The sequence below is a fragment of the Tursiops truncatus genome, chromosome 21, assembly GCF_011762595.2.
Source record: "Tursiops truncatus isolate mTurTru1 chromosome 21, mTurTru1.mat.Y, whole genome shotgun sequence".
NCBI classification, from domain to species: Eukaryota; Metazoa; Chordata; class Mammalia; order Artiodactyla; family Delphinidae; genus Tursiops; species Tursiops truncatus.
In genome coordinates, this window is record NC_047054.1 from 17540348 (window position 1) to 17562893 (window position 22546).

Below are 22546 nucleotides of genomic sequence, written 5' to 3' on the forward strand. Positions count from 1 at the left end.
AGGAGAGAGAGAGGGTAGAGCATGAATGAATATGAATTTTAAGGGCTGGCTCACAGGGTTATGGGGGCTGACAAGTCCAAACTCTACAGAGCAGGCTGGCAAGCTGGAGAGCCAGGGAAGGGTTAATGCTGCAGTCTTGGGTCTGAAGGCAGACTAGAGGCAGAGATGCTTCCTCCTCAGGAGACCTCAGTCTTTGCTCTTAAGGCCTTCAACTGATTGGATGAGGCCCACCTACATTATGAAAAGTAAGCTGCTTTACTCACAGTCCACTGATTTAAATGTTAATCATATCTAAAAAAATGCCTTCACAGCAACAGCTAGACTGGTGTTTAACCAAACAACTGGCCACCACAGCCTAGCCTAGTTGACACATAAAATTAATCATCATTGGGGCTTCCCTGGTGGTGCAGTGGTTGAGAGTCCGCCTGCTGATGCAGGGGACACAACTTCGTGCCCCGGTCCGGGAAGATCCCACATGCCGCGGAGCGGATGGGCCCGTGAGCCATGGCCGCTGAGCCTGCGCGTCTGGAGCCTGTGCTCTGCAACGGGAGAGGCCACAACAGTGAGAGGCCCGCGTATCGCAAAAAAATAAATAAATAAAATAAAAAAATTAATCATCACACCTTGCATCTAGAATCTAATTTTATTCTAGAAACAGTTTACTAAGAAGACATGTGTTGATCTTCTGTGTAAGTTCTGAAGCCAAGTTCATTATTTACTGTAAATTAAAAAATTGGAATTATAGCCAGCAAACTAACTACATAAACTGACTTTATGTACCTGCTAGAGGGAAAACAATAATGAAATCCTTTGTCATACTCTAAAAGCTTGACTGCAAATAATCCTATTCAAATTAACTTTATATATACACCCATATGATTCCCTAAGGATGCTATCCAACCCTATTTTCTAAAGAGCTCTAAAAATATTAGAGCCGATTTAGTCTAGATTGATTTAAATTCAATCTTGATTAAAAGCAAAGGTTCACCTCAAAGATCCTTCCAGTCCTATATTTTACCAACTGATTTTTTAAAATTTTGCTTTGGTGATTATACAATTGAGAGTTTGCTGTCAAAAATGTTATCTATTGTTAAGTAGCATGCTACCACTGTTAGTCAGTAACTTGAATCTAGTTCAACTTTCAGTCCTAAGTACATCCAAAATCCAAAACTTCAGATACTAAAACAAGCCTTCATAGTAGGTAAAAAAAAAAAAGTACTTTCCCCCTTAAATTAGCAAAGAACAGTTACATAATTTTTTCCAGAACAATCTGGTTTTGGGGTGTTTTCATCACAAATGTATACTGCTGTGGTTTTTTATTTCTTTTCTTAATCTGAATTTTCTTTCTCTTGCCTTCAAATTCAAACTCTGTTTTGGAAGAATAATTTACTTTTATTGCATAAACACAGTACCTTCTCTGTATAAATCCACTAGGGCAGTCTGACACAGATATACCTTAGCCCCATATATTCAGTCTGATAATGAAGAACACCAAAAGTAAAGAATTGGTTCTAATGAATGAATCTGAAGGGTAACTTTATAGCCAAGCTCTATTTTTTTCTACTTATCTTTAACTCATTTATTGAAAAACAGTCACTGACTCTACCATAGTTACACCACTGAGGACAAAATGGTAAATGAGACTCCATCCCTCTGCTCAAAAAGCTTAGAGTTCATGGGGCCATTTTACATAGAAGTTGAAACTAACAGAAAAAACAAGGACATTAGAACAGTAAAACACTTTCAGTTAAGAAACAGAAGCCCCTCAGATTCAGAAAATTAAGATGAAAATAGGAATAGTGCTACAAATATACTTTAATATCTCCTGTCCTAACATCTCTCCTTTGACCTCAAGTCTCTAGCTGCCACCCCATTTTTCTGGCCCTTTCACAGGAAAACTTATTTTAACAATCATCCAAACGCACTGCCTCTACCCCCTAATTTCTTTTTTTTAATTAATTAAATTATTTGTTTATTTATTTATTTATTTTTGGCTGCGTTGGGTCTTCGTTGCTGCACGCGGGCTTCCTCTAGTTGCGGCAAGCGGGGGCTACTCTTCGTTGCGGTGCGCAGGCTTCTCATGGCGGTGGCTTCTCTTGTTGCGGAGCACGGGCTCCAGGCGCGTGGGCTTCAGTAGCTGTGGCTCATGGGCTCAGTAGTTGTGGCTCGCGGGCTCTAGAGCGTAGGCTCAGTAGTTGTGGTGCAGGGGCTTAGTTGCTCGGCAGCATGTGGGATCTTCCCGGACCAGGGCTCGAACCCATGTCCCCTGCATTGGCAGGTGTATTCTTAACCACTGCACCACCAGGGAAGTCCCTACCCCCTAATTTCTTGTTACTTCCTCGACCACCACCAAGTGGTTCTGCACCCCCAACATTCCACTGCTATCAGTCCTGTCAAGGTCATCAATACCCTCCCTAATTCTTGGTGCTCAAGTTACTCTAACAGAATTAATTACTCTCTCTTTGAAATGCTTTGTTGAACTGACAGTGAGTTCTTTGGTGAAACCCGCCAGTGAAAACCCCTTGAAGCAGAATCCTTTGTCCTTTCAGCTACTTTCCAAGAAGCACTAGTTCACCTTTAATGTATTAGAGATCAAAACTGGGGCAGTAGAATACATCAAATCATTCCCATGAATACTGGTGACACCGCTGCTAGACCATTTCAGTAAGAGAAGCCACCGCAATGAGAAGCCCGCACACCGCAACGAAGAGTAGCCCCCCACTTGCTGCAACTAGAGAAAGCCCGCGTGCAGCAACAAAGACCCAATGCAGCCAAAAATAAATAAATAAATATTTTAAATAAATAAAAAGAAAAACTTGGGGCAAAAGTCATTCTACAAATAGAATCGGTGGGTTTGTAGGAACTCTTTTGTCAAGGACAGGAAAGCAGTTTCAGAACAGAAACAAAGAATAAGGGTAAGGCTTCACATTATCTGGACCCGAAAACACATGGTTTCCAATGTGGGTTCTCACGGTTACATAAAAGCCAGACGTCACAATCCCAACCACAAACACAGGCCATGCGGTCTACGTTCCTTGTCAGATCCCCATACGGCTCCTTAAATACTCATTTTGGGATAAGAAAACCATGGTCTCTTTTAAAATGTCAATTGATGTCATCTCACTAAAAACCCTTCCGTGGCTTTGCACTGAATTTACACTAAAAGTCCAATCTCCTTACTCAGGCCTCAGTGCGCCAACACACTCTGGGTCCTACCCACCTCTCCAAGATCACTTCTCATTCCTCATCCTCTTGCTCACTAAGCTGCAAACAGGCTGACCTTCCAGAACACACTAAACTTTAGTGTCTTTACCCTCTTCACCTGCTGCCACTCCTGGCTCACGCCTGATCGTCCTTCAGCTTGCAAGTGACAGGTCAGTTTCTCATAGAGGTCCTCCTGTCCAGTACCCGGCTACAATCCTTACCACCACACACTGTTTCTTTCTTAGCATTTAGCACAGTCTGTACTTGTTTTTATTTGTTTCTTTTCTATGTCCTTCACTGAGGTTTGCATCCTGGCTCTGTCCAGTTTGACGTTTTATCTCTGCCAAATTACTTATTCTCTCCTCAGTTTTATCTCAATATTTTATCTCATTGGGTTGTTTTGAGAATAAACTAGGTAATGTAAGTAAAAACACCTCGAATAGAAGTTGGCATATATGAGGAGCTCAATAAATGTTAGTTGAATATGGAGCATAAATAAATCACAAAACAGTGAAACCTTAAGAGTAGGAGTGTCCCCAAGGTTTAGTGTTAACAGTTTTATAAACAACCTGGAGAAAGAAGCACACCATGCATTTTTAGCTTGCTGTAGTGCTACAATTTTCTGGACAGTGAAATGCCAAGGCCTCCACCGAGGCCTGTCCAGGTTCTCATAGGGTCTGGCATGCATCAGCATCTCAATGTGAGGAGTGGAGGAAATTGTGTAATTTGGGGAGAAGTAGGATTTCCCAGGTGGTCTGATGCATCCCCCCTGCCTCTATCCCAGGATTTATATCTAACAAACTATACTGATCTAAACTAGATGTTTTGTGTGCTAGAAATTATCAAACAACCATGGAAAAATGGTCAGGGAGACCTTCTCCAGAAGAATGGCACAATGCAACATCAAAGAAAAAAAATGAATGGCAGTAAACCAGTCAATATAAACCAAGACACAGGAAGAAGAGGAACCTTAAGAATAGGTTATGATGTCCATTGACAGAGGAATGGATAAAGAAGATGTGGTACATATATACAATGGAATATTATGCAGCCATAAAAAAGAATGAAATAATGCCATTTGCAGCAGTATGGATGGACCTAGAGATTATCACACTAAGTGAAGTAAGTCAGACAGAGAAAGACCAGTATCATAGTATATTGCTCATGTGTGGAATCTAAAAAAACGATTCAAATGGACTTATTTACAAAACAGAGTCACAGACGTAGAAAACAAATTTATGGTTACCAGGGGGGAAAGTGGGGGGAGGGATAAATTGGGAGATTGGGATTGACATATACACACTATTATATATAAAACAGATAACTGATAAGGACCTACTGTATAGCACAGGGAACTCTAGTCAATATTCTATAATGGCCTATATGGGAGAAGAATCTAAAAAAAGAATGGATATATGTATAACTGATTCACTTTGCTGTACACCTGAAACTAACACAACACTGTAAATCAACTATACTTTAATAAAAATTAAAAAAAAAAAGAACAGGTTATGATCCAAAAGGTTATGCAAGTCGTATGTTATCTGGGTGGTCAGGCCTCCAAATCAGCCATCAAAAGCCTTTCTAACGCTTAATGTACCTGAAACAATATTACAAAGCTGTGAATTAACAATATTACGAAAATCAGCTACTCTGTGTCAGGGGAGGCTTTTTGGCTGTCGGATGTTCCAAACTCACCTCCTTCCACCAGGATAGACAAGAGGCTGCCCTCATTCTCTTCCCCTACCTGCTGGGCTATGAGAGCCGACGTTCCTCCCACCCCAAGTCTTCAGTGCTGACTCTTGTATTAGTGGGTCTGGGGAAGGACCACAGACTCCGTAGCCTCTTTATCAGACAGCTATTTCCTCACAGCTCTGGAGGATACAAGTCTGAGATCAAGGTGTCGGCAGGACTGGTTTCTTCTGAGGCCTCTCTCTTTGGCTTGTGGATGAGCATCTTCTCCCCGTATCTTCACATAGTTTTCTCTCTGTATATCTTTAGAACCAAATTTCCTCTTCTTACAAGCACATCAGTCATACTGGATTAGGGTCCACCCTAATGACCTCATTTTAACTTAATTACCTCTTTAAAGGTCTTATCTCCAAATTCGGAAGTCCTGCAGGTTAAGACTTCAACCTATGAACTTGGGGGAAGACACAATTCAGCCCGAAACACTCTCTGAAATAAGCCTGCAGGTCGAGCAGGGTGAAGGCTAGGTCGGGGTGACAGGGCATCACTGGGCTGGTGGGGGCGGTCAGATGACAAGGGGGAAGAATAAACTAAAGGAAGGGAGTGTTTTGTTAAATGTTTACTCTATGCCAGGAATTGTGCTAATTTTTTTCAAATGTTTATCTCATTTAAACCTTACAACAATCTGTAAGGCAGGTATTATTATCATAATTTTAAAAGTTGGGAAAACAGTCTCCCAAAAGTAAAATAACTTTCCTAGTGTCATTCAGTCATAACCTGTGGTGCTAAGATCTACATATTAGGTCTGTCTGACTCCAAAACTCTTTCAAGGATTCCACCTGCCCTCCCAGGATGTGTGACATCTGGCGCCCCCGACTGCATATCCCTTCCAGGCTTCTTTGTCCTGAGCAGCTGTTCCTTCTCTGGTTGCTCCCACACAGTGGCCCCTCTGTGTTTAACACCTGGGCCGCTACCTGTTACTTGTGATGAGGGATGTTCTGGAGATCAAGGTTTAAGACGTCCTCTTTTTGTCACCCTTCCTCCACCAACCAACCTAAACATAACCTGGAAACAGGTCATTTTACAAACTCTGGGCACAAAAAAATTCAAATATTTGGTTATATTTCAGTGCCGAGAGCCTGGCTTTCCTGAGTTCTCAATTCAAGAGCTGGGGAAGGAAGAGAGCTCCAGGTTCCAAGGATAAGAGTGAGATGGTGATGCATGGAAGAAGGTTAGGAGAGGAGACTGGGACTTCCTGACCTGCCTTCTCAGTAGCAGAGGGAAAGATCATTCTTGAGGTCAGTACAGCCCAGGTACACTCCCTTACAGGAAGATCCCTCACCTGTAGAAACTGGCAATGAAGAGTGAAGGAACATACATCTGTCCCGGAAAGGGAATTTGTAATTCCTACCGCTACCAAAATCTTCCAAGTTAGAAGTTCTTCTCTCTCTCTCTCTCTCTCTCTCCCTTCTTTAGCAGTTTGACCACATCATTGTTCTCAATACCTAAGCTCTGCTCTGCAGAAACATTTGGTGTAAACTCTGACTTTCCCAACTGAAGGCTGGGAACACACCAAATGTTTGTACTTAATCATTAGGGATGTGTGGTCTTCTGATTCAGTAGTTTTGAAAGGGGAATGAAGATTTTGTCTCACTATTATGGCCCTGAGAAAACTCACTGCCACTTTCCTCTCGGCAAAGAGAAAGACAATCCCTGACTCACTGAGTGTACTAAGCAGTACTGTTAAACAAGGGACTATCTCAGGGCTGGTCCCTGGCTTAGTGCCCTCACTTCTAAGCTTACTCAATGGAATCCTATAATCCCTCTGTCTCAGTTAAAATAGAGGAGATTCCCAGTGCCAGCAAGTTGTACAGATTTCAAGGCAGGTTAGTTTATTTACCCTGTTAGACAGAATTGTACGGGTCCCCCCCTCTTCCACACGTGGCTACAGCTCAACTCAAGTTCCAACAATGCCTGGGTCTTTTCAACTCCAGTCCCCTTCCTTTCCAATTCCACATGCCCTTCTTTGGGTTGGCCCTGAGAGGCATGACCGACTCCTCTGAATCAGGCAGGTTGGTGTGGACAATACACCTTCAGCAAAGTTCTCCCCAATTCCCAAATAATGCTTGTCTACTATTGGGGGAAGGTCAAGCAGAGACTTTAAATCCTGAAAACATCCCCCTCATTAGTCAGAACCCAAATTTTAGAACTGGAAGGGCCTTAATGATTATTTTGCTCAGTGTTAAGTACTCATCTTTCTTATATGTATGTATTTATTTATTCGTAGTAAGCAAAAATCCCACTTGTATTTTGGTTATTTCAGCACTTAAAAATACACATATAAGATCAGATGGAAACAATTTTTGTAGTGTATTTTTTAATGTCATTAGATCAATCCCTTATTACCTGGTGTACTCAGAATTATCACAGAGGACAATACTGAGAGAATTTTTTTTTCACTACCGAACATTAGCTTTCTGATTTATTAAGTAGAAAAATCAGTGCTTCTTGTGTGCTTCTCCATGGAAACAGATAACCTTCTAAAACTGTCTCCCGGGGTTAGCAGCTACATGTTGAGTACCAAATGACCAGGGCACTTACAACAGAGCACATATAACATATTTAAAAATTAAACCAATATTTCTAGGTTCATGTAAATTATCGGACACTTCTATAGTACTCCAGAGAAAGGTACAAAGCTATAATTCCAACCTTTGTGTTTACGATGCTCATCAGTATAGAATTTACAGTGTCACACTTGAAGGGATGAATTAAAAGATTTAAAACATTAGCACCAGCAGTAATTACTGCAGTCGAGCAATGAGTCGCAGTATCTATTAAAACATGCAAAGATATTAAACTATTCACTGACTCACCCTTCTGGACTGGGTATTGAAGGGTGAGTCAGTATTTTCTTTTATAACTTCACTGTCATATATTCATGAAGTAAACTTCTCACACACACAATCTTTCTTTGATCTCAGCGTGAATTACAGTATGCCTTGTTCCTCTTACTTGCAGCAAATCATACCCTTACTCTGTACTGCATTTACCAACAGCACTAGCACAGCCCGCCGGACAGTAATTGCAGTGATAGTACCTATATTCAGTTGCAGCAAAAGCAAATTTGACATAGTTGTAAACTGGCAGGTCACAGATGAAAGATGGGCCCTACTACTGCTTAAGGCACAGTATGAGAGTACACTAGTACACAAATACCACCTAATTCTAACTAGATGTATTCATTAATGTAAACAGGAAGTTCTACACAATTGTGTACAGAACTAAGACAGTCATCAATACTTGGACTGAGTCCCTTTCTCCGCTCAGTGTGTGAGTTGCATCTCATGTTTCCTACTTGTATCTCTCCACCAATTAATGTGCTGATTTTTGATTTCTGTTCCTGAAACCACGGTCACTTACTCTAGATCTGCAGGCAAAACAAATGCCCTGATATTCATTCATGAATTGTGTTCACTGCCTGTGCTGTGTATAAGGACCTAGCTCATGATTAACACCGGGGGATACTGACGCATCCACAGACACAGGTATGTTTCCTCGACTTCTCCCCACCAGCTCATGCCACCAGCTCATGTTTACCCAGTATATGTACCATTTAAACTCATAACATGTTGCTCTTTAAAAAGATAAAATTTCTACCAGTTATCATTAGTGCTCTGGTTACCCAAAAATTGTTGTTGAATTTTAGACTACGTACAGTAGGCCAGCAGCTCTCAACATTTCTGCCTTGGCCGTACCTGACGGCCGGTGTTCTCATGAGGGACACAGTCCCTACGAATGAAGAAAGCTATTGCATGGGCAAAATGGAGTTACTCACAATTCCCTGACCACCAGCTTTCCTGCTGCACTGTGAAAGGGCAAGGTAGTTAAAAACTACTCCAGTGACATTGAATATGGACCTCACAGACACTTCCAGAGACCTTCAAGTTTAGATATGTTTACAAGGGTATATACAGGCTTCTCTGGAATCACAGTTCCATCAAAATCACCTGCTCCAAGAAAACAGCATGGCGGGCCTCAAAAATTAAACACAAAATTACCATATAATCCAACAATTCCACTTCTGGGTATATACCCAAAGAACTGAAATCAGACACTTGAACACGTATTTGCAGACGAATATTCACAGCAGCACTATACACAATAGCCAAAAGGTGGAAACAACCAAAATGTTCACCAACAAATGTACAGATAAACAAAATGTGGTATATAATACAATGGAATATTATAGATGATTAGGAATGAAATTCTGACGCATGCTACAACATGGATAAACCTTAAAGACATATGCTTAAGTGAAATAAACAGACACAGAAAGACAAATACATGGTTCCACATATATGAGGTACCTAGAATAGTCAAAGTCATAGAAACAGAAAGTAGAATGGTGGGTGCCAGGGGATGGGGGAAAAGGAGAATGGGGAATTATTGCTTAATGGATGCAGAGTGTCATCTGGGGAAGATTAAAAATGGCTGGAGGTGGATGGTGGTGGTGGTTGCACAGCAGTGGGAATGTACTCAATGTCACTGAACTGCACACTTAAAATGCAGTCAAAATGGTAAATGGGTACAATGGCAAAATTTTATGCTACGTATATTTTACCACAATCAAAACATTTAAAAATCACCTGCTCCAGAGACTATTCTCAAACCACAAATTAAACTAATATTCACCTGTAGCTAAAGTTTTCTTTCTCATCTCTGGTTATTTCTACAATGAAGGATTTTTGTTGTTTGATCTTTTCAAGAAAGTAAGCTCAGAAGTGGTAAGTAAAGAAAAACAAAGCTTTGTTGAGATGCAGATGTATAGCTAGGCATTTCCACTGAAGTGGTTCATTCATGAGTCTTCCCAGATTCTCAGGGTCTGAGATTCAGAAGAACACCTAGGCAAAATTACAAATTCCACACCTCCTGGGCCTTTTTCAGTGAATGAATGCAAAATCCAAAGACTTCAAGGGTCTTGGGTATTTTTGGATATTAACTGCATACATGTATCCATCTCAGATTGACAGCTTCAAATTAAAGTTAAATTACGTACAGCATACTCTATTTAAGAAGGCTGGGGCAAGAAAGTCTTTCTCTTTTGTAATCTAAAATGGGTAAAAATTTTAGCATTATAAGGGGAGATTTTAGTTAGCTGAAAACTTTTAAAATGGAATGTAGCACCTCTGGGCAATGCTGGCTAAGTTTGAACACTTCCTGCAAATGCATTTCACTCATTTTTTTAGTGATTATTTTATACTTATATATTAGGGCAAATATTTTGCATATTCTAAATTGTTCTTAATCTTTTAACTTTTCAAATGGGTTACAAAATTAATGTTGTCATCTAAATCCTTATTATAGATGATTACATTTCAATATTCAGAAAGAAAGAAAAAAGAGGCATTTGATTATTATATTTGTGTATTAGTTCACTAGGGCTGCCATAACAAAGTACCACAGACTGGGTGCCTTAAACGACAGAAATTTGTCTTCTCACAATTCTGGAGGCCAGAAATCTAAGATCAAGATTTAGCAGGTTTGGTTTCTTCCGAGGCCTCTCTCCTTGGCTGACTTCTTGTGTCTTCACATGGTCTTCCCTCTACATGTGTGTGTCCAAATTTCCTCCAATCATCTGGTATTATGACTCATTCTAATGACCTAATTAAAATTTAATTACCTCTTTAAAGGCTCCATCTCCAAATACAGTCATGTTCTGAGGTACTGGGGGTTAGGACTTCAACATATGAAATGGGGGGGGAGGGTACAACTTGGCCCATAATAATTTGAAACCATAAAAATATTACAAACTCGTTTATGAACATCTGAGTGATCAAATAATAAAAAGCTAAGCAGGTAAGTCTCTCATAAAGGATTCATGTTCTTTGAAGCTTGAAATGTCTACTGCGATCACAAAAGGCTCAATTAAAACAAGTTCAGTGGGCATCCACTCATTTAAGAAAAGTATGTCTTGAATGCTACTCTGTCAGGCATCAGGGTTACTACTGTAACCAGTTATGGTTACTGCTCTCATGAAATTTTCTATAGGTAATGTTCAGATAATAAGAAAGTTAAGCTTGTCTAATAGAATAAGGTCTTTTTAATGTGGATTGAAGGAATCCAGATATCCCAGCGACTCACACACTGGTATATGTGTTTCATTTTGGTAAAACTTTTAAAATTAAATTCGGGGGTCTTCAGAGCATAGTCAGTAATAAATTAAAACAAGAGTTCAGGGCTTCCCTGGTGGCGCAGTGGTTGAGAGTCTGCCCGCCGATGCAGGGGACATGGGTTCGTGCCCCGGTCCAGGAAGATCCCACATGCCGCAGAGCGGCTGGGCCCGTGAGCCATGGCCACTGAGCCTGCGTGTCCGGAGCCTGTGCTCCGCAACGGGAGAGTCAACAGTGAGAGGACCGCGTACCGCAAAAAAAAAAAAACAAGAGTTCAATCTCACATTGTTAAATTCTCAGTCCTTATTTTACTTAACATATGAGCTTATCTGTCAACATTGATTGCTCCCTCCTCCTTGACACCTTCTCCTCCCCAGGCTTCAGGACCCCACATTCTCTTAGTTTTCCTCCACTTCACTAGTCGTCCCTTCTCAGTCTTCTTTGCTGGTTCCTACTCATCTCCTCAACTCTCAGTGCTGGTCATCTGTGGTCCTCGTCTCTGCTCAATTTACGTTCACTCTCTTGTTGGGACAAATGTATCCAATGTTAAGTCTTTGAATCAATTTAAACGCTGAGGACTCCCAAATTTACTCCTCCCGTCCAGACTCTCTTCCCAATGCCAAACTCATCTACACAACTGCTCACTCGGCATCTCTGCTTCCATGTCAACATACCACTGCTGATCTACGGTCACCCCATCCCCACCCAGCTCCGCTCTACCTACATCTTGTGCATCTCAGCTCATTTCCATTCGTCCAGTTGTTCAGGCCAAAAATCGACTGGCTCCTTCCTTTCTTTCACAACTCCCAATGTCTGTCAGGAAATCCTGTTGTCTCTAAAAATAAATGCAGAAGCTGGCAACCTCTCTCCCTTCCCACTGTCCCCACCATGGTCTGACAGATCATCATTTCTCACCTGGATTGATGAAGTAGATAGCCCAGAGTACGCAGCAGCCAGGATGATCTCTTTAAACGTAAGTCATAGCACATCACTGTGCTACTCAGCACTCTGCCATGGATCCCTGTTTCACCCCAAGTAAAGCCAAAATCCTCACAATGGCCTATGAGGTCCCATAATCTGTACCTTTTCTGCACCTCTCTGACTTTGTCACCTACGTCCCTTCCCCCTGCTCACACCCCTCCAGCCAAAATGACCTTGTTCCTCCTCTAACATGCTCACACACTCCTGCCTCAGGGCCTCCATACTGACGGTTCCCTCCGCCTGAGATGCATTTCTTCCCAGTGCAAGCATGGTTCAATCCCTCAGCATCTTTGAGTCATTGCTTAAATTCCTTGACCATCCCACCACACACACACACACACACACACACACACACACACACACACACACACAGACGCATGGATAAAAAGATGTGGTCTATATATACAATGGAATATAGCTTGGCCATAAAAAAGAATGAAATCTTGCCATTTACAGCAACATGGATGGACCTAGGGTGCATTATGCTAAGTGAAATAAATCAGACAGAGAAAGACAAATACTATGTGATTTCACGTATATGTAGTATCTAAAAAACAAAACAAATGAACAACACAACTAAACAGTTCTAGATACAGAGAACAAACAAGTGGTTGATAGAGGGGAGGTTGGTGAGGGGAGGAGAGAAATAGGTGGGGGAGATTAAGACGTCCAAACTCCCAGTTGCAAAATAAATGAGTCACGAGTACGCCAAGTACAGAGTGGGGAATATAGTCAGTAATTATGTAATATCTTTGAATGGTGACGGATGACAACTAGACTTATTATGGTGATCTAAAAACTAAAAAAGGAAAACGTCCACTGGCATTCCCCATCATTTCTGCTCTGCTTTTTTGCTTTGTTGTCATGATACTTAGGAGCCTCTAACACATTATATAAGCTACTGTGTCTCTTGTTCTTCCTATCCTCCAACTAGAATGTAAACTCTAAGAGCCGTTAATGTATATATATATATATATATATATATATATTTTTTTTTTTTTTTTTTTTTTTTTTTTTTTTTGCGGTACGTGGGCCTCTCACTGCTGTGGCCTCTCCCGTTGCGGAGCACAGGCTCCGGAATCGCAGGCTCAGCGGCCATGGCTCACGGGCCCAGCCACTCCGCGGCATGTGGGATCTTCCCGGACCGGGGCACGAACCCATGTCCCCTGCATCGGCAGGCGGACTCTTAACCACTGCGCCACCAGGGAAGCCCAACAAATATTTCTGAATGAATGAACAAATTAGGGAGATGCTCAATAAATTATGGATGGTTTGAAATGCATTCTATTCTTGGATTTTAAAATTGCTTGCTAAAATGCAAGTTTATGGGGGCCTCCAAATGAATCACTGCTCTCCACCCCCTCCAACCTACATACAGCTCTCAGTTGTGCATATCTTAGTTTTTAGTATGTCCTAGTCCTGGAATAAGCTGCATTTCATTAAAAATATGCTATAATTAAAACCTTGATTAATTCCAGCTGGTCTCTGCCCTGCATCCCTTCACATTAATGGACCTCCCTGGAGGTGTCCTGTATAATCACTAGTCATAGTTAAGCACATAAATCCCTTACTGTCTTTCTTCCTACAACATGTCACATGGAGTTGGCCACCAAGTAAAAACCCTGATCACAAATTAGTCCCTGCAATTCAGAGCAGGCTTGGGACTTATAGTCTGAGGCTCATAACACTGAAATCTTTTTCTCCGGCAGTAAATGGTACCAGGTGTCTCTCATTAGGGCTCAGCATCAGCTGTTTTGGAGCAGGCTGTTTTTCCCACTACCATATTCCCAATGTGAATTACATGGACATTACAGAGACTGTACTTTACGTTGCACCATCTCTCACATCCCTACCAATTTGGTGAAAAGCCACACTTCAGATTCAGCCACCTACTACCTCTCCTGAGATGACCTTTGGACCCCCAAAACCATCAGGGACACAGTCTGGTCTGGGTTTTCAGTCACCTCATTCTAAACATACTCATTCAAATACAGTGAAAATCCACTTTTTACATAATGCAATAAACAGAGTCAGAAATTTAATTGTATCTATATATATGAGAAAATAGATAAGCATTACAAAGCATTCTGGTCTGCCAAATTTCACCTAGTTATAATCAAATAAATCTATAAAGTTCTTGTAAATACATGAGCTGCTTTTTACAAGGACTGTTGCTATTATAAGATGACCATGAAGATAAGCAAATTACCTTGAAACTATTGTACTCTTTGGGTACTTGGCTTTAAAGGATGTAGAGAAAAAGGTTTTTTGATTATTGCTTGGCGTTTATTTTACTGAAGAACTGATCTGGACCATTTTGTTCCTTTAGGGTGGCGATGCTAGTGAATAAATCCAGAGGTCAAAATACTTTATAGCAGGAAAGCTTAACTGACACTCTATATGAGGAGAAATTCAGGATACCATGGAGAAATACTGGCAAAGAAATAAAGCTCAGTGATCTGTAAAAGCACTTCTCTTTCATTTGCATTTAAAAATGTAATCAACAACATACCTAAAATGAACTACCATCAATATGCATTTTTTAGAGTGCAGAGAAGAGCTAAGATGATAAATGCAGCAGATAGTTTTGCTCCAGTGTCTCCCAAATAAAAATGGATTTTTAACATTCCTGGCACAAATATTTAAAATTGAATTGGAAAGTCATAGTCAGATGAAAAGTCAAATTAGGAAAAATCCTACACAAACGTTTCAAATGTGATTTAATTTTGAAAGGAAAAATTTCAGGCAATCATAGCCAGTTACTTTATTGCTAACATATGCTTCTCAAGAAATCAGGTCATCCACTTCCTCCCAGCTGCCCTCACCCCACCCCCTGCCCTGCAAATTCCACCCTTTTCCATTCTCAGCATTTGACTGAGATAACAATTAAGATAACATAAAATTACCCTTAAAAGAATTAGAAAAAAATATTTCAACAATGTTTAATGGACTATTAAAGAAATTAATTCAATTATGTTATGCTTTTATTATTAATTCTCTGGTATATATCTACATGGTAATATAAAATCATAGGCTTCCACATACTATTAAGACTATCTTTCTAAACAATCTTTGTAAAACTGTTTGCCCAACGGAGAACGTTAAGAATCTACGGCAAATCTATCATTTTGCAAGTAAGATGAGATAGTATTTCTCCAGTCATGACAATGTTGCAGTCTCAGGGGACCCACGAACTCACCACTTCCTAGAGGAAAGAAGGCTGAGCGATGTGATACAACAGTCAAAATGCATGAAATCAGCAGTATAAATTACAACATGTAAGTCCTGGTTCCATTTTTCTGAGAAGAAAAACCACAAATTTTCCATCAAGATGAAAAAGAAAAACAAACGAAGCAAACAAAGTCCACTGAGAATCTTCTCACTGAGAACGCTCCATCTATACTAATCTCTGGAATATCTGTCTTCTTGGTTTGTTTGGTTTTTGTCCTCCTGGCACTTCTTCCTACCACGGAGGCCAAAGAGATCCAACACCTGCTCTTGCTAAATAAACCCTGTTGCCTGGGATGTGGGCACAACAACAGCTCAGCCAGCTGATGCTCCCAGAACCATCTTTACGGAGTCCCAGGGCGCAGGGATGGCTCCAGGGCTTGGGATGGCTGGCCACTAGGGCGGCAGCTCCTTCCAAGGGCATGACGTCAGCTCAGCTTCACCCACCTTCTCTTGGTTTCTGCTCATTTTCTAAGCTAGGTTCTCCAGTCTTCCCATGGATTCAATGAGGTGTGTTCAGGAAGTTCTCACATTTACTCACCAAGCCACAGGCCCTAAGCTGAGAGCACAGTAAAAGTTGCCCAAGCATTGGGTAAGAAATGAGGCAACTGAAACAACCACGTAGCACGTAGCTGAGGCAAAACTTGCTGGTCATAATCTCGCTCTGAGATATTTGTATGTGGTAGATTGATAACATGATTAGACAGTCATCACTAGTGAAGTGCTCTCCATCAGCTCTTCTTACCTGCTGTACTGATCATTCTGATTTAACACTGGTACAGCAACCAACTCACAGGCTCCCAGGACTGGGGTGGTTCATTTTCCATTTCTCCTTCCTGCCCCTGTGCCATGGGAGCCGCATTTTGAAAGTTACCAACCCTTCTCCTCATGCACAAGCTGGAGGGAAGGCTTCAGTTTTGTTCTGTTTTGTTTTTCCAGAGGCAATTTTTCCCCTTAGCTGTGAGGAAAAGATGTCTATTCAGTTCTCCTCTAAATCATCTCTGTGGGGAAAAAGTGCCTAGCACATAACAAAGGTTCAATAAACACTTTTGAATGAACCCTGCTCAAACCCCTCTGAAGCTGGCCTCTTTCTAACCTTGCAGAAATGCACCTTCTCTAGAGACAATTATCTTGACTTAAGAAACCATCCCTTCAGCTTCTGCTTAACTACTGGAAACACTTGAGCAAGTATTTAATTTGATGGCATGGACACGGCATTCTCAGTAAGCATTTGAAAGTAAACTTTTATTCTCCACAACAAACTTTAAATTGAGTTTGGACTTCTAGACCCTCTTCTCTTACCTATTTACTTTATACAATTGTTTCATAAAAATCAAAGACATTAATTCATTCGACTTTTAGTGAGCACCTCTGCATGCTAGGTACCATGGTAACTGCGTTACCTATGTCATGTCATCTCTGATAGGATTTAATAGCAAACAGTAATGCTGCATTGTCCAATATACAAATTAAAAAGTTTTCTGACACACTAAATGGAACCAAGAAAGCATTAAGCAGAGGCTTTTCTTCTCCTTTCCCACTGACCATTTATATTAAAGTCAAATGGTACACAGGTCAAGAATTTGGAGTATATCACATTTTATACATTTGAATTTTAGATTTGAAGAAATGTTGAGTTCTTATCCCTCTATTTAGACAATTAAAAATCTTGAAAGTATTTGATAATATCAAGAAAAGTTAAAGAACTAATATATTTTAAATCAACTGTCAACAAGAAATAATTTCTAAGTATTTAGGCATTAAACATTCAGCATGTGTACATCTTCTACGGATGTGCTTTCTGTGTCATTTTAAACTATTTTAATAATTATAGACTTGTAACACTTGTATTCTCAAGATCGTTTGTCGTCAGTAGTTTTTTCTAAAAAAGTTTTAATGTCCTGCATAATTTAAAAAAATGATAGTTTACCAATAACAAAAACACAGTTCTTTCTCTGTGGGGCTCAAATTCATTTCATGATGGAAAACAACTTAGAGCCCCATTCAGTCTCCATCCTTGAACATGCAATGGCCTTGAATTAATGGTAGATCATAGCAGAATCCACGTATGAGGTTTTATATGTTTTATCCTTAAAGATATCCTTAAAAGAAGGAAAACGTAATTTTCTATCTCCTAAACTGATCCCTAAGTATGTAGACTAATCTTATAATTCTTGAACATCTTCAATAATCACTGTGGAATACAAGAGGTTGCAGTCATTTCTGAGAGGTGTTTATTAATAATAAAGACTGCAAAACCATGAGTAAAACCCCAATATTCTAATGGTCTAACTTCTAACATAATCCAGGGTCAGCAATCTATTGCCCAAGGGCCGTCTGGCCTGCTGACTATTTTTATAAATAAAGTTTTATTGGAACACAGTCACACCCATTTGTTAAATTATCTAAAGTTGCTTTTGTGCTACAACAGTAGTGTTGAGTGGTTGTAACTATCTGGCCCAAACTATAAACCCTTTGAAAATTCTGAAATCATTATATAAAGGCTGTTTCCCTTACTTTCAGAGCTGTGTTAACTCTTACTAAACAACAACAATAAAGTTTAATGAACTTGCTAAAGGACTTCATTGGACTAGAGAGATTCGGTGAGGGGTTTGCAAGGAAAGGGAGACATTTTAACATTTGTACCACAGAAGCTGAAGTCACATTGGTTAATTTGGAAAAAGGACATAGAACTGGTAGCAACTCTTGGACATTTAATGTCTGCATCTACAAATGCCAGAGAGAGTTGGCCTAAATGATCTTTCAGCTTTGCAATCTTCATGATTCTCTGAAATGACTTCAGTAAATCCATAAGCAAACTCAGAACCACATGAGCACACGACTTAATAATAAATGTTTCATGGCACCTGCCTAAGGTGAAGGCAGGGAAGGAATACATTTTAGAAAAGTGGAAACCAAAATTATTAAACAAGGGTATGTGGAGCTTTCTGGTACTATTCTTGAAACTCTTCTGTAACTTTGAAATTATTATCAAATTAAAAGGTATAAAAATAGTTAAAACAATTTTAAGTGTTAGCACTTAAAAGGGAAAACTTCAGTCACCGTATTCCACAAAGTTAACGCAATGACTGACATAATGGATCTGGAAAACACATACGCCATGCTTAGTATGTTCCCTGAACCAAGCACGCCTGCAGATTACCGTCATTCCCTCTGTTCTGCATCCTAATTACCCACCTTACAGATTTTACCCTTTGAATTTATCTTACTTTATGGAAAATGAGCTAACTAGTAATTAAAGGGATCCAAAGACAGATAAGACACAAAAGAAGCTGGAGTGGAGAGAGTAGTAGGAGGCAGAAGGAGGGACTAGAAGAGATCAGTTAATCAATTGACTAGATAAACATGTTCTGAAATGAGCACACATAGCAGCAGCTCTATTTTATCTCTTCTTTGGTAGATGAGGAAGGAAACTAACCCCAAATACTTGACTCTCATACAATATATGTACATCCCGTATATTTTTTATGTACACATATTCCAAAAAGAGATATGAGTTTATTTTTTCTAAATACAAACACTAAGCAAACATTATGCTAATTGAAAAAGTGCCTAGAGAGCCACACACATCCACATCGTTAAATATAGAAACTAACTGTAATGAGAATCATTATCTCCAGTTTCCAAGGATACCAGGGTAAGCACTACTCCTAAACTGCAGTTAATTCAGCAAAGGGCACAAAGTAATTTATATTCAGGGTCATCTCTGCTGACAGCAGATACAGAAGGAAGGCCAGGGTAAACCGCCCTGTTTTTCTATTCTGTTTGTTACTCACTCTAATTCCCAACCCCCAACCCCCATCCCCTGGTCCCAACCCTGGCCAATGTTTTATGGGTAAAATTTGGAAAATCTGATGGTAAACAGCAACTTCCAAGAGAAACAGAATCCACAAAGGGCAGGGCCGTCAGAGATGCGAATAATGCTGGGGGGTTGGGAAGGCTGGCATTCCTCTTTGCTTTGTTTGTGAAAAGGAGAGAAGCCTGCTTTTGTGTGCCTGCCACACCAGTGGCCCCCTTTCCCAGTGCCTGTAAGGGAACTGTACAGTTAATTTCAACTTCCCACCCAACCAAGGCTATCCAAGCTTTTAGCGCTTACCCCTCCTAAACTGTCACAGCGTCTAGAATCAAATTCATTTTCAATTTTCTCTGTCTTCTTGACTCTAGGATCTAGACGTTTCATACGATTACTTACAATTTGTTTCTATAGCTTTAATATAAAAACTACTTTCTGACAACTTCAGAGAGATTGCCTCTGAATTATTTTGTTCTTGTTGTTTATTCAAGGCTATTTATTGCTTTCAACATGACACGCATTGTACCAGGTGAGGGAGGCAGTGATGAGAAATGATATGAGACTTCACTTTTGATCTCCAGGGAAAGTATCAAAAACAGGCCATGTCACTTAGGCAGTTTAAAAAGAGGCGTTCCCCTCTCAAATTTTCACTTACTAAAATAGTGATGTGGAGTTCATGGATACTTTAGATTTATCTTAAACTTACAGAAATTAAAATAAAAATATATAAAAAATATATAAATAATATTCAGATAAAACAGCGGTTTTCCATTTAGTTCCTCCCCCATCACCTGTCCACTCAATACAGTAAGACATACTATGTAGAACTCAGCTGGGACAGAGATAATTGTAAGGGAAGAAAAGCTCTCCCAGCCTTCATGTGTTTCTTCCTGGTGGGCATGAGACTGCATCAGGCTAAGCTTCTTATCTTAATGTGATAATGTAGGCAAATAAATTGTTTTGATAACTGAGGTCTTCTGAGACTTTCCTCTTTTGCACCAGTTACAGTAATTGAAACCGCTCACTGCTTCTCTTTAAGAGAAGGAATGAAATACAACAAACGTTTCTAATAGTTATGTAACATTTCAGTATACCTCAATAAAGCAAGTTGTTTTAATATTAAGTTAATACAAAAAGTACGTTTCTGAAAATTTTTTCCTGTACATTTTTGATAACTTGAATGCTACATACTCAGTTGCACTGTCTTGATGATTTCGGTACCCAATCCTTCTTTTTTTTTAAAAAAGCTACTTTTGTACTGAAATATTGTTTCTAAATTCAATAAACAATATAGTAATAATATCAAATTTTAAAACTATATGAAATGGGAAGTTAGTCTCAATTCTGTTAAAAGTTTTCCCAGTATTTTGGTGTATTATTCTGACACCTATTATTTCTCACAAGGGGCAACATTTTGAGGTAAGATGGCTTCAGAGAAGATTCTATGACTGAATCTTGCAGCTTGCAAAACACTTAAATTGAGAAGGTTCAACTAAACAGGCCACCGTTTAACCTTTCTCCTGGCCTCACGGGAAGCTAATGCTCCGGAGGGCGAAAACACAAAACACAAAAAGCGTTCCCAAGTCACTGGCAGAAAGGTCATCCTCTGGTTTATCACCTTTTCTGATAACACAGATGAGTTTTCACAAAACCTCTAAGGTAGAAACCGGCTTACATTAAGAAACAGAATTGTATTCCCTAATCGTGCGTAATCAACTTTTTTTCTTCTCATCTTCAGCGCTGCAAATACCCCATCCAACCGATTGTGGAGCCTAAAACTTGGACTGGAGCCACTTGGCTCTCCGGATGAAGAAACATCAGATGGTCGCCTCCTTTCTTCCTTCTATTATTCTAACATGTAAATTACAGTCTTGCGTACTGCATGTATCTTCGAAAATACTTTATAGTAGCTGACCACCCACCCACCTCCACTTCACTAGCAAGTGTCCAATTGGCAACGCTCAAAGATCATAAAGGCAGCAAAAACGCCCCTGCGCGCTGTCACAAATTTTTAAAAAGTGGATTAAGGACAACCAGAAACGGGCAGCTCTGACACGCGAGGCCACCGTCCCCCGCGCCGGTCTGGCGCAGCTCAGATCCTGGGCCCAGCTCGGAGCCCTCCAGCCTCCAGCGCAGCCTCTCCGGGCCTCACCCCTCGGCGGAGGCTGGGGCGGCGGACACCGCCGTTGTCCCGGGTGCCGGCCTGCCGAGGGCGGGGGTGGCTGGGCTGCGCGAGCGTCCGGGTGGAGGTAACATCGTAGCCGGAGAGTTGCGAGGGGAAGGCGACGGTAGCGCGAGCGCAGGGAGGCTGCCGCGAGGTTGTTTTCGGCCGCGGCGCCGGCCGAGAAACAGCCAGTTGGCGGCGCACGGGGCGCGACAGACTCCGGGGTGGGGAGAGCGGGAGCGCGGCGCCGCGCGCTCGGCGTCCCGGCGTCCCGGGACTGTCGAGTGGGCGGCGGAGGGGGCGAGGGGCGAGCGCAGAGGCCGCTGAGTGGCCGGGCCGGCCCTCCGGGGGCGGGGGAGGGCCGAGCGAGGGCGGGCGCGCACTCACCTATGCACAGCTGGATGGCGTAGGCGTAGTAGGACCAGCCGAGCAGGAGGCTGATGAACACCACGGGGATCCAGTACAGGACCCGCCGGCACCGCCGCCTGACGCTGCCCGGGCCCGAGGGCGCCATCTTCCAGCCGCATCCACCTGCCCAGCTCCGCCGCCGCCTCCGCCGCTGCCCGCGGGCCTGGCTCCGGGGCTGGCTGGCCGCGCCCGGCGTGCTCGGCGGGACGGGCCCGGGGGCGGCGGCCGGTTGCGCCGCGGCCACTGCCGCCGCCGTGGCGCTAACTCCCCATCCCGCAGCCCCGAGCCGGCGCCGCGGACTCCCGGCTCCTCCGTCCGGCGGAGGCGGTGGCTGCGAGAGGAGGGCGCGGAGAAGGCGGACGGTGAGGAAGCGGAGGCGGAGGCGGAGGCTGAGGAGGTCCGGGAGGAGGAGGCGGCGGAAGCCTCCGCCCCGCCTCCGCGCGTCCCGCCCGCGCCCCAGCCCCCCCGCGGCCGCCTGGCCGGCGCGGCCCGCTGCGCCCCCCGGCGGCCTCTCGCGGCGCTCCGGGCCGTCCCCGCTGCGCCCCGGGGCCTCGCGCCCTCGTCGCTGAGCACCTCAGGGGCGCCCGAGGCGGAGAGTGAAGGCGCCCACCTTGGCGCGTCCGCCTCCGGCTTGGCCCCTGGGCTGGAGCGAACGCGCCGGGCCGAGGGCGAGGACCCTTGGCGGCGGACGCGGGCCACGGAGACGCGCGCGGGGCATGGCAGGGGAGGGGCAGCCCCGGGAGTCGTGTGCACTGACCGGACTCCTCGCCGGCCCCGCGCGGACGGGGCGAGCCGCCACCCCTGAGGATGCGCCTCGACGACGTCCTTAGGCGCCGGGGCCAACGCCCGTGCCTCCTGCTAGGAAGGGAAGCATCAACTTGCGGG

The 22546-nt window shown here is 42.4% G+C and overlaps 1 protein-coding gene across 2 annotated transcripts in view; it reads right to left on the minus strand.

Annotated features, from left to right (window-relative positions):
- Window positions 1–22001, minus strand: part of ZDHHC2 (zDHHC palmitoyltransferase 2) — a 68564-nt gene extending 46563 nt beyond the window's left edge. The window contains exon 1 of one of the 2 annotated variants that reach the window (XM_019921319.3): window positions 21641–22001. In XM_019921319.3, coding sequence (XP_019776878.1) covers window positions 21641–21767 — 127 coding nt within the window. In that variant the 5' untranslated portion in view covers window positions 21768–22001. The remainder of the gene's footprint in view (window positions 1–21640) is intronic. The other variant, XM_019921309.3, reaches the window with a different exon arrangement.
- Between the last annotated feature and the right edge of the window lie 545 nt (window positions 22002–22546).